Source organism: Sorex araneus, chromosome 4 (assembly GCF_027595985.1).
Source record: "Sorex araneus isolate mSorAra2 chromosome 4, mSorAra2.pri, whole genome shotgun sequence".
Lineage (NCBI taxonomy): Eukaryota > Metazoa > Chordata > Mammalia > Eulipotyphla > Soricidae > Sorex > Sorex araneus.
The window spans coordinates 50,839,611-50,853,046 of record NC_073305.1 but is presented as its reverse complement, the minus strand read 5'-3'; the positions used below and the strand labels follow the sequence as shown (position 1 = coordinate 50,853,046).

Genomic DNA, 13,436 nt, shown 5'->3' with positions numbered 1-13,436 from the left:
ATGATTCAAGAAAAACATTTCCCCCTGTTGGTAATAAAAGAATAGTTCTCATTCCAGTTATAAGCTTTATTTCCTTGAAGTTTATTTTTATTAATGTTATGTTTAACTTTTTATGCTTTATAACTGTCCCAAATATTTTCATCAACAACTTTACAAAGCAAAAGAGCACAGCAGTCCGGTAGTGCCTTCACAGGTTTTTATTTATTTATTTATTTATTTATTTATTTATTTATTTATTTATTTATTATTTGGGGACCACACTTAAAACTCAGGGCTTACTCCTGGCTCTGAGCTCAGAGATCACCCCCCACGCCCGTGAAGAATTCTTAATGTGGGGCAGGGAGTAAGTACTTCAATGTCAATGTAAGGTCTCTGAGGCAGAACTGATGTGGGATTATCTTCATGGTGATCCCTAGAACCTCACAGCACTCAGAACAGAGAAGGCATTCGGTTTTAAAGGGTTGAGAATGTGAGTCTGGAGTTGATAATGACAAATGAGATCAAAGATGCCAGCCGCAGCACGTGACAGGAAGGCCCTGTCCCCTTGACTGCATGATCAGGAAGAACATCACACAAATACACAGGAAACGAAGCTGAGACATTATTCAGCCACATGTGACCCTGTCAAGAAGGAATCTGACTGCTGACATCACTTCCCAGGCATCCCTGGATCACAAAGCCCAAGAGCATACCTGTGGCTGCAGAACCTGCCAGCAAGACACTGGAGCTCCTCATTAGAACAAGTCTTCTAGCCTTGTCCATTGTCCTCTGCTTTTCTCTCTCTCTCTCTCTCTCTCTCTCTCTCTCTCTCTCTCTCTCTCTCTCTCTCATGTAAAGAGAGCATATTTCTTGAAACAGATTGGAAGCCTTTGAGGAGTCACCTCTCTGACCTGTATGTGATTCATGGACTTTCTGAAGTGCAGACTCATAGTAATGGGCACCACTGACATGGCTGTGATGCTAACCCACCCATGGACCACAAGAGACAATTCCAGTCAGCCCCTGACTGACTTTGTATGCCTTAAATGGCATCCTCACCCAGGGGATTTATAGGGGCCCTGGATAGGGCTTTCTAGGTTTAGCAAGAAGTATGTTTGTCTTATTCTTCTACTGTCTAACTCACTGTCTCCACTTAGAACCTGGTACACTGCTGGCAGGAGAGGCAGCAGGGTTTGTGTGGAGCATGAATATTCCTGGAGGTTTCTAGATGTAGATGCGGTGGGCATGGTTTTAAAGGTTCTGAAGGCCAGAGAGATAGCCCAAGTAGATAGACACATGCTTTCCATGCAGGAGGCCTGAGTTTGATGTGGTATTAGTTCAGTCAAGGTTCCCTGAGCCCTGCTGGGAATGTGCCTCTAACTCTGAGCAGAGAGTAGTCCCAATATTATCAAAGATTGCCCCAATACAAAAATAAATAAGGACTGGTTCTCCCATTTATTCAAGGCCAAATCTTAAGCAGTTTGCTTATCCTCTTCTGAGGTTTTACTTTCTCTCTTACAAAACTATTGAGATTTCAATAATCAGGCATGTGGAATTATACTGAAATATACCATGTAGTGTATTAGTCTCCTCATGATCCTTACAACAAAAACTCTAATTCTGATGTTTGTTACAGTTTGGACTCAAAACCAATACTGTTGCCTGAGCCTCTAGCGACAGCAGTAAATGACCTATTGGTTAAAATGCCAGTTTTGAAGTAATATCTGGAACTCAAATCCTATTTCATCTACATATATTATGTTTTTTTTTCACTCTTGTGGTGCCTAAATTGCCTAATCTGTAAAATAATAAGAGTAATGGGGACCTTAATGGGAGGATGTAATAGTTGCATGAGGTTCTATATGAGTTGCTTTTGTAGCGTCTCTAGTATAGAGGAAGCACTGGACAGAAGGCAGGCTTGGAGCTTCTGTTATGACTTATGAGACTGATTTTCATTGTCATAATTAACAAAAAGGGTTGTTTTTTAAGGATAAGGAAAATGACTCAGGTTTTACCCAGCTAGCTATAGAATTGATAGGGCATCCTGGTTTTCTTAGCTCATATGTAGCTATGACAGTGTAAAACATGTACTTGTTATTGCAGTAGATGACCCTGGAATGTTTCTCCATGATCTTTTAAGCTGAGTATCGCTTAAAAGAAACATAACTCACATCTACTAAGCTCTATTTAGCAGCCAAGAGCATGAACTCCTTTAAAATGCCTAAAAAGAAAGATATGAGGGGACTGAAGCAGTAGAGTGGGTAGAGTGTTCTCCTTGCACATGATTGACAAGGGTTTAATCCCCAGCATCCTATATGGTCTCCCGAGCCCAGCCAGGAATTATCCCTGAGCACAGAATCAAGAGTAAGCCCTGGGTATCACTGAGTGTGCACCCCCCCCCACACACACACACACAAATGGAAAAGAAAAAGATAGATATGAGTCACTCCCATTATACAGAGGAACAAACCAAGTGCCAGTCACTCAAGGGAATCAAGCTTAATCTACCTCCCATTACCTTTAGCTAGATGGCAGGCTCTGACACACTTTAGGTAAATGCTCCAAATTCACACCTGTGTCCCACTCCTGGCCTTATTGGAATGCCAATGGGAATGTAGCTCAAGCTAAGGTCTCATAACTAATAATAACTAATATTCAGATTCAACTTTCAATTCAAGTTGAATAGCTGCCCATGGGGTCACCTAGCGAGGCTGGGCCAGCTAGCAGAGCTAGGGAGAACCCCTTGTCATTGTATATGCCCTGATATGTGGAAGTAGGAAGCTCAGTATTTTCATGGGATGCTTTTTTATCAAGGTTCTAATTGACTGGCTGGGGCCAAACTCACTTGCACTGTGGCAGCCCACGGTTCTTGCCTTTCATTTCCCAAGGCAGCTTTCCTGATCCAATTGCCATGGGGGAGGTCATTCAACAAGACTTCCCTGTCTTCTCCATGCATACACAGCTTTAACTAGATGTTGCAGAAAGAGAGACTTCCAGATTATTACCCTTTTTGAAGTGATTTTGTTACTGTTTTAAATAACTCCATTTTGTGGCTACCTGTATCCTGTTCAGCTGATTATAGTTAAAGAACATGGTAATTGCCTGCTTTCTTTCTGTTCTAAAATAAGTCCCAAGCTCCGTGCCCTGCCCAAGACCGGGCTGTGCACTGCTGCACTTAGCAGCGGGAGTTTATTCTTATTACAGATAACATGCCTTAATCCCCATGACATCACCACTAGGCCACTACACGACAGTGACAGCAGGGGCCCCAGACCTTATCACTAGCATCTCTGTGCTCCCCAGAGGGGTTTCTTTGAAACTTTGACAGAAGGCAAATACGGTCTCTGAAGAAGAAACTCAAAGAAATGCAAACAAAGCCTGGTAACCCTGCTTGCCCTTGAACCGGGTGGAGCTTCGGCATACAGGGCCCATGACATGAGGACTTGTCAAAAGCCATTTTGCTGATTCTGATCTTTCTTGGTTAGACAAAATTCATGACCAAGAAAAATATTTCTTCTAACTATTAGAAGGTTGGATTTCAAAGACACAAGCTAAGCTCATTTAGGCTTGTAAGTACCTGCAGGGACCAGGTTTGTTAAAAGCCTACTATGTGCCCATAAGACCAAAAACATTACCTGCAATAACTCACCGAAGTAGCTCATTTGCTCCAGCTGACTTTTCTAAGACCAACCTGGAAATAGCTCACTGTTTGCAAACAGAACCCTAAAAGCAGAACTGGGAAGCAACTGCCACAGAGATCTACCACATTTGGATTCACATTTAAGCTATTCTGAACCTGAAAGTATGAGAAACAAAGCTATCCAACAAGGCATAGAATGTAAGAATATGTATGATTTGTTGAGCTGCCAATGTGTTCTCAAGGGCAACTTTCAAGAGATAGGGCATGAAGCATGAACACAGGAAATTCTTAACAAAAGGAGTTTTGCCCTAGGAAGCCTAATGAAGTCTGACTTTGCAGAAACCAAGAGAATGAAAAGCTCCATCTGCCAATGTGACAAACACACAATCTACGCGCTGTCCCCTCTTTTTCCTGTGCATCTGTCACCATCTCAACCCCTAGAGGCTCCGGACAGATACTGCACTCTTCTTTAAGATCAGCATCACATAAGACGGCCAAGTTTACAGGAGACTGGCACTGTTGCCTTTCAGCCCTGGGCTGAAAATCTGTGAAACAGATCTAGTTAATGAGCACCCATCATTAGCAGAGACTAAGCTAAGCATCACATGACTGTGCTGGCAGGAGCACAAGACACAAGGTGTCTGGATCACTCAGTGTCCTGTGAGAAACATACTCACTTGTTCTGTGGATTAAACCTAGAGTCTACTAGCACCAAATATCTTCCATGAATAGGTACTCACAATGCACAGAGAGATGCAAATACTGATTATTTCAGCATCTCAGCTAATAAAAGCAATGAAATAAGAAGAATCAATTATTTTCTGCCAGTCAGAGAGGTGTTATCTCCAATGTCAGAAACATGGTTACATTTTATAAAAGAAGGAAACTAGACTTAGGTAGAAGAAGTCACTTGTCTAAGATATTTATTCTGTTGGGACGTGGAGAGGCTGGGATTCCATTGTAGACCTTTTGTTCTATAAAGCTTCATCTTTAAATTGTTCCCCAAGCACAGATTCCTGTGAAATGTCCTGCTCAGGAGAAGCATCTAGAAGTTAGTGTTTAAACTTACTTTCAATACTTTATAGAGGTGAACATACAAATTACTTCTAGAGAACTTGTGAGAATATGAGTTGTCATTTATTTACAGAGATTCTCAGTCTTGTTTGTCCTTAATAATTACTAGAGGGTTTTTAGGAAACGATCACTATATCACTGTCATCCCATTCCTCATCAATTTGCTCTAGTGGGCACCAGTAACGTCTCCATCATGAGACTTGTTACTGTTTTTGGCATATGGAATACGCCACATGCTGATTCTGAGAATAAGCCTTCCTCCTCATATTTAAATGATAAGCACTGGAGACCCAGTCTCAGTTACTTTTTAAGGTTCCCTATAGGATTCTAATACACAGCCAGGGTTGAGAGGTAGGAATCTTGGATATGATTCACTCCAGTGGCAAACTATCTCTTATGTGTTTCTTTTTCACCCAAATGTAAATACCCTGTACAAAGGAGCAGGATGTTGTATAGGCCAGCACACTCTCCCAGGACTTTTGTCAGTCTGGACATAATTAGGTTCTTAAGTAAAGAACTTAAGTGCACCCCCCAAGGATCATACACGAAAGCACAAATCCCAGAACCCCAGAGTATAACAGAGGTTAGAGAGGGGGCCATTAAAGAGGTGACTCAGTGAAAAAGAGGTCACTGGGGTGAGCACTGACCAGTCTGACTCCAGTGTTTCTACAAACATCAGGCATGTGCACATATACCAAGAGGTTACATGAAACCTCAGTGGGAAGGGGGGCATGTGCAAGATAAGGAGAGAAGCCTCAGAAGAAACCAAGTCTATTGACCCCTTGATCTTGGACATCTAAATGCCATAAGTTTGGGGACATATGTTTCTGTTTCATTTATTTGCTTGGTTTGGAATGCCTGGTGGTGCTCCAGAGCTATACCCAGCAGTGCTCAAGATACCAGAGACTGAAATGGGGACCTGTCCCTCCAGGCACATGTGCCGGCCCTTTGAGCCACCTCCCCAATCCTGAAAACATAAATTTTCAATGAAGCCATATAGTTTGGACTGTTTCATTATGGCAGCAACTAACTACTAAGGTCTGATTCATCCACCAACTAGACAGGTGGCCTCAACAGACCTCAAGGACAGGCAAGATTTTTAATTGTCCCTAAAGCTGGAAGATCTAATCAACAATGTGAGGGGTCCTGGGAAACTTGGTATCAGAACAGGCCAGAGCACGGTTCCTCCCAGCCACATCTGCTTTGATCCTGGGAGCAGGGTTACCTGCATGGGTGCCTGGGAGCACACCCAGTCAACAGCCTGTTTGCCACTCACCTGCCTTGCCTCTGAAAATGTGCTCTACTAGCTAAACTGAAGGGGTAAATGTAATCATGAGTAATCCCACATAAAAAGGATTAAATTTCTTCTTTGTCTACGTAAGAAATAGAAGGAAACAGCTGACTTCTGCTTAGGGAACGAGTTAATATAAAACCCATTTGAGGCAAGAAATCTGGAGGCTGCAGAAGCTTCCTCGAGCTCTGCCAAGTCCATGAAATCTGCATTTCCTAGAAACTGTACTAATATAATGCCGGATTGTGCCTAGAACAGTGCAGGGTGGGGAAACTGGGGAACAGAGGGTGAAAACTTAGGAGTGTTCGTGTGGCTGGAGTTATAATGTTTAGCCTAAGTCCCTGGGGGGCAAGAGGGTGCTCTGCTTTCATGCAGGGGTCAGATCCACATGGGGATGGATGAGTGAGTGGGTGGCTATGTCCATTTGTGGTTTTGGACCACTCGGGCCACACTGAGTGTGTAGGCAACCAGGATATATAGTCACAGTCTCCTCTCCTGTGGATTTATAAAGTGCATAGCACAGAGGATCAGCTTCAAGACTGAGAGAACTTGGGCAGCTGAAGCAAACTGGAACATCTTGTGGCAGTGATGGCATAGCCTCCCAATATCAGTTCTCCTCTACTACCACTCAGAATCCCAATGATGACTCTCTACATCTGCATATTTTCCATGGATGTATGTCAAGGCCAAGTGATCATACAAATGGACTATATTACTTGGAAAGTAGGGGTAAGGTGTGGGATATTAGGTTGGACCCAGCAGTGCTGGATGGAGGCAGGAATTATTTTTGGCTCTTCGGTCAGGCGTTACACCTGTGATGCTTGAAAATTGTTTATGGTGCTAGGGATCATCGATTAGGACTGGCAGGATACAGGGAAAAGGCCTTAACCCCTGTTCTATCTCCCTGACCCTTGAATCTCCTTTATTTTTAAAGTAGAATTAGCTATTGACACATATACACAGGACCCCAAGTTTGATTAAAACAATTTCTTCTAAATCACTTGCAGCAAAATAAGCATGCATGTGGGGGGAAAAATATCTCTCTGAAAAATATATTTAGTTTTGTACCCACTATGGGAGAAGATGAGTGGTGATTAAGAGAACAGGGTTTGAAATCTGGAATCTGAGAGATGAGCTCAAATTTCATCTCCCCTGCTCATTACTGTGGATAAACTTGGACAAGTGACTAAAGGGCTTGCCTTTTGTCTGTCTACTTTCTCCTTCTTAATGGAAATAATGATAGTAGTTACTTCGTGGTGTTTTTATGGAGATTAATTACGGTAACACACATATGCTGTTTGGAATCGTGCCTTGCTGGAGTTAATATTCAATAAATGAGACACACTTCTATTGTGAGCATTGTAACTGGGAAGCCTCAAGCAGCCATTTTAGGATTTTAAGGGGTGGTCCATTGGAATCTCCATGTCTCTGCATTCCAGAATGTCTGGCCCTGAAACACACTTGTCCAAGCCAATCTGTCTTCTTGTTCCCTTCAACGCCACCTCTGACAAAGCATACTTCTGTGGAAATGGTCAGGTCAACAGGAAGCCAAGAAGCCATTACATTCATTATAAGAGTTGTTGAGTATTAGACATCAGTAGGGCAGTCGGCATTAAAGGAGTGCAGCCATCCAAACATAACAGACTTCTCTTTAACACTCTCTAGACTCCAAGGCCAGGGCATTCACTGAAATGTAATGTGATTACCAAGCATGGGGAGAGCTCCCAGACACCAGACTCAAGCCAGTGCAGCTCCATCATCAAGAGGCAGGGATTCGAGTGGGCCAAATTTTGAAATCTACCTGACGTGTTACTATTTCAGAAAGGTGATTTTATAAGCAGAAGAAGCTCACACAAGGGAACTCTTCATGGGTCTACCATATTGGTGAATGAATGTGAGAAAGATGAGGATAATTCACCAGGTCTGATAAGCAAAAATAAAAATGGGCTTACAGGAATGAAAACTCAGCCATGTTCAACTAAGCACATAAAACACTCAAAAAAGACAGAGCCAAGAGCAACAGGAGCCACCGGTAGCTTTCAGAGACAGGCCTCCAGTTCTTTGCAAGCAATTCCTTTCTCAGTAAGTCAAAGGTCTGTGTATCAATGAGTTGCTCCTTCCTTAAACATAATTTGATGCACAAAGAGCAGCAGAGGACCCCATGGCAAAAACCACAAGAATGTTTGATAAAAGCATGTATGACTTCGCTTAACCCCGACTTACAGGCACAGGTTATTCTTTGAATAGAATAGCACTATCTTACAGTAGAGAAAAGTAAGATTTAGAGCATTAAAATAGCCAAAGTTGTGGACGTTTTTATCAATTGGTAGTCAAATACTTTAAACTTAGTATTCTGTCCCTTGTTGCATATGAGACTCACATGGATGCTTTTAAAAAGCACCAAGGATGTGGCTCAATTGAGCTTTGCATGTGTGAGAACCTGGGAGTGCTCCCCCACCTCATGTGGCCCTGCGCACTACTGAGTGTGGACTTCGAACACTGAAACAGCAAAAGCAAAGCATTGATTCTTGAACTCCATTCCTGGTTGAACTAATCTGAATCTCTTGGGAATAGAATTCAAATACAAGTAGATTTTAAAGTTGATGGGTGCTACTTGAGTCCAGGTCCATGGTTGTGCTATGCAGCAAAAAAACACTTAAAACTATATTATGGTGCCTATGAGTGATGTTAAACCACTTAAAACTATATTTTGGTGCCTATGAGTGATGTTAAAAATTATTTAAAAGAAGAAGCATTAACATTATTATAGAAAAAAATATTACAGATAATTTAACTTTTAATTCAAAATTTAGTCATAGCTCTTATGAGTAATAGCTTTGCAATTTGCAAGGGATTTTCTTTTTTTTTCCTTTTTTATTTTTTGAAGCTTCTTCATCTTTTTAATTTAATTTAATTTAATTTATTTTTCGGCTTTTGGGGGGGGGGGTCAGACCTGGCGATGCTTTACTCCTGTCTCTGCACTCAGGAATTACTCCTGGCAGTGCTTGGGGGACCATATGAGATGCCGGGGATTGAATCCAGGTCAGCCACGTGCAAAGTAAACGCTCTACTCACTGGACTATTGCTCCGGCCCCTGTTGCAAAGCATTTTCACAAAACTTATTTTTGCCTATTTTTTGGGGGTGGGGGCAGGGTTGGGAACCCATTACTGTATCAACTGGTGGCGAGACAAAGAAGGGTGAAACTATTCTTTCTGGAGTTCACTCAGTGGGACCATATAGTGCTGGAACTCATACCTGGAGCCTTAGCCTACATTTTGGGCCCTTGGAGATATCCCTGACACCTATTTTAATTGATTCTTACAAAATTCTGTGAGTTCCTATATTTATGACAAAGAAACTAAGGTGACAGAGATGGGGAATCTGCCAAATTTCTCATTCTGGTGCTCACATAAAGTGTTTTTCAATCAAGTCCTGTGGTTCAAAGAAACCCTGTCATAAACATGGAATCATCTTCTATGTCCAGCTATCTGTGCATGTAGTTGATTTTTTCCTTGGTATTTGACATTGAATTTACAACAGTGAGGGAAAGGGGCGAGGAAATACTAATAAAAGTAGTTTGAAACATATTTTCTCTTCATAGGAGAGAGGGAAAACAACACCACCAATGACAGCAAAGAGAACTTTAGAGTACCTTTCAAAAAGCATGAATGCAAGGTTCTTGCTAAACATGAAAATGAGTGGAAAAGAAAAACAGCTAAAATGAGAAACCTAAGTCACTTACTACTCAGGGAGTCCACCGGCTTTCAATGATAAGAATGAACAAGCATTTGAAGTTCTCTGTTTGAAACACAAAATGCTGAGCTGGCATATGGTAACTTATGAGACGGCACAGGAGGCCGCTTGGCTTAATGATTTATGATTTATCAGCTTCAGCTGAAAGAAATCTGGGTTTTCATATCACTGAGCTGACCTCACTCTCTTAAAGTTCTTCTCCCCATGTAAGACATTGCTGCCTGAGTTTTCCCTCAGGTCTGCTTCACCTCTCAACAGAAGGGAGACCTATGTCCTACACAAGGCTATTATATTCAGAATCTTGGGAAGACCTACAACTAGAAAATTCTCTCTGTGCTCCTGCTCAAGGATGTTTGGATCCATCTCTGCTACATAGAGAAATAGACAAGGTCTTAGCCTTTCTAAGCCCTCATTATTTCCATCTATAAGATGGGTGTATTTATGCTCAAGCACAGATCCAGAGGCATGTAGCCTGTATTGTATTAGAAGAATCATGTACTTAGAAGAATCCTGGGCTCTGCCATTGCTGTCTTGAGAATCGTAATATTTTTGTAAACAGAAAATAGTTTCATTTAACTCTGGGTCCTGCAATAATGCAGCTGTTCCTATTGATAGCCATCTCCCAGAGCTGGTGGAAAGGACAAGAAGAGATAAGATCTACCAGATTGTTATGAAGGCCTGATGCATGGCAGGTGCTGGAAAAAGGCAGACACTGGATTATTATTTCCACACGACAAAAGCTATGGCTTTGTCATCTGGTCCTTGAATACAATATTCCAAGCAACTTGGCTGCACAGACTCAAGTCAAAGATGGAGAGAAAGTGACCAAGAATGACTATTTTGACCCATGGGTTGTATCACTGCTATAGAATGTCCTCCCAGCTTCCAGGTTGTTAGATATCTCCGATGGTTCTGCTAAGTATAAGAACCATTGATTAGTAAGGAATTGATCAGAGCACAAAGAAAAACGTGGATTTTCATGGACAAACACCATTTTACTTGATAGAGTTGTGGGGTGGGCACACATATAAAAACACAGGGTGGGGAAGAGGGAGAGAGAGACAGAGATAGACAGAGAGAGGGAGAGAGAGAGATCAAGGGGGAAATCAATAAAGGGAGCTCTGTCTTTCTGGAGAAGATGGTCTATAGAGCTCTTGTGTAGGAAACTTTTTTGTCTATGACTAGGAGTACAAGGAGATCAAATGAAGAGACAGTGTCAGCTTCATGCTATCAAGATGCTGAGATGAGAGCTCAGCTCTTCCTGAGCTTTGCCCCGGCTCAATCATGTCATCAAAGCAACCTGCCCCCAGGGATCCTATGATTCAGTTGGGGGTTGAGTTTCACATAATGCTGACTTCTGTCCCTTACCATCAGTTACATCTGGTTATCTCTTTTCAGTCTTCATGAGAAAGTTCATTTTCTCAATGAAAGGATGACGGTCAGCCTCTTGCTCTGAGTCAGCACAGCAAGCCAAAGGGCAAGCCTTCCCTGAACTTGCACTTCAGGGACCGGAAAACTTCCACAACTAGAAGTCCCTTCACCTGGCATCATGGGGAGCCAGATGGAAGAGGTGTGAGTCTATGAGAAGAATTACCAGATACCTAGCAGAAAACATAGCCAAGACTGAGAAAAGATGCTCAACAATGAAAATCCGAGCTGCAGCTAGCAATTATCAGGCCCTTAATATATGCCAGGCACTGTGTAAGAACTTTATGCTTGCAATTATCTCATTAACTATGACAGCACCCTGGGGAGTAATTATTATCATCTTCATTTTCCATGTAAGGAAATCAAAGCTTGCATAGGTAAGTTGATTTATTGTAACTAATGCAGAGAGTAAATGTGAGAATCTTGGATTTGAACCCATTGCATCTGACTCTCTTACTGACTTCAAACCTTCAGTGATCTCCTGGTCCCCCATGAGGGGGCCCTTCAAATGGACTCTGAAATTTTTTTGACTAACTCTTGAACCACAGCAGCTGCTGTTGTGAGGAATAAAGACCCCCAACTTTTTCCGTTTCTTACATATTGCATCTACTATATATCATGAAATTTCTACATTCATGCTTACTGTCTTTCACCCACTTAAAGGAGACTAGAGATTTAAAATTCTGTAACCTTTCTTTTATTCCCACCAAACAATTTGAGGGGAATATCCAAGAGGGGACAGAGGAAAAATTTTTTTTCCTAAAGAAATTGAAAATTATGCTTTCAAATGAAAAACATGTGTGTCATTATTCTTCCTCTTTGGTCTCCTCCTCGCACCATGTTGAAAACAAGCTCACAGAATACAAATGGACACATTTGAAGGAAGACAGGAGAAAACAGGGGTGTCTGTTTAGCAGACAATCCAGGGGCCATCCCAGGAAATTTTAAGAAATGATGGAAAATCCTATAACAAATTAAATCCAGGTCCTGCAACAAGCAGAATTTTCAAGCATGTGTCCAGCTATTCCTAAGGGGGAGAGGGGATGGGGAAAAAAACAAAAACAACTCTAGGTGAATTTTCAAGAGAGTGGATGGACCAGACAGGGCAGACAGGAAGTTCCCTTAAGGCAGCAAGAGAGTTGAGGCAGCACACATGCTGGAATGTCACCAATGTTTCTACCTTTTCCTTCTTCTCTTCTTCTGGCACAAAGCAGTGATGGAACCTCAGAAACAGGGTCATCATTTTTGAATTCCCTGCTTTCAGTGCAGAGCTCAGTTGATCTTGTTGACTGGCTTAAAATCTGATTTCCTGAGCTAACACTTCCTGGCCACTCAGCAGTGGGAGAATAATAAAGTGAGATTGGCCATGCCTACTGGCAAGCCACATGGGATGATTCCCACAGGCAGGTCGAGGTATGCCCTGAGTTTCCTGCTTTTGAATAGTTCCCAGAATCAAAGCAGGGCATGGGAGCAAGACTTCAAAGGCTGCCATTTCTCTGGGCTGGTCAAGGAAGGCTGGCTCCTCTAGGGACATCATCGGCAAACTGATCTCATGGGCTAATGGTTTTCTCTAGAGGCTGGATGTTCTCAGGAGCATGGCTGACACCCAAAGAGGGCAATGGATTCCTTGAGGGATAAGGAGAGTTTTCAAGGGCCCACTGAAAACTCTACCTGACACCAGGACTATTTCACTGCATCTGAGATTTCTTCTAGCAGCAGACTGAAAACTTTGCTACATCTGAGCACAGGTTTTGAGGTCTAACATTCTAACAATGATATAAACATCCCTTGCCATCCCAGGGTTCCAGTTTTCCAGCAAGTTTCCCATCTTGTTGATGTGAGATAATTTCCATCCTTCATTTTTTGACCAGGGGAAAGCGTTTCCTCCGTTTCTGCAATCACTTCCTTGAGGCTGGTATAATTGCACCCCAGTGCAGGCGCTGACTTCAATATTGGTTTCCAATAAACTCTATGCTGGGGAACAGGAAACTCATTGTGAGAGGCTGCATTTCTAAGACTCTTAACACTCAGGCAAGAGGCATCGAATTTCAGCGAGATCTTCTGGAGCATGAACACAAGTGAAAACCAGCCATGGGGTCAAGTCTGGGCTTGCTTTATTTGACCTTGGTTTGTTTTATTTTATTTAGGCAAACTTTTTCAGGGGGCACAGGGGACCATAAAATCCTTACCTTTTAAAGGAGCCCATTGTTAACAATTTGTTCATCACAGCTCCCTCGACCTCACCAAAAAAGTCTCCAGTCTGCAGGGAA

At 42.3% G+C, this 13,436-nt stretch overlaps 1 protein-coding gene across 2 annotated transcripts in view; it reads right to left on the bottom strand.

Moving 5' to 3' along the window:
• The window catches only part of CACNA2D3 (calcium voltage-gated channel auxiliary subunit alpha2delta 3), a 999,345-nt gene that overhangs the window by 77,600 nt on the left and 908,309 nt on the right, over positions 1-13,436 (bottom strand). For both annotated transcript variants that reach the window (XM_055135106.1, XM_055135105.1), the window contains one exon: positions 13,356-13,426. In XM_055135106.1, the coding sequence (XP_054991081.1) occupies positions 13,356-13,426 (71 nt within the window). The remainder of the gene's footprint in view (positions 1-13,355; positions 13,427-13,436) is intronic.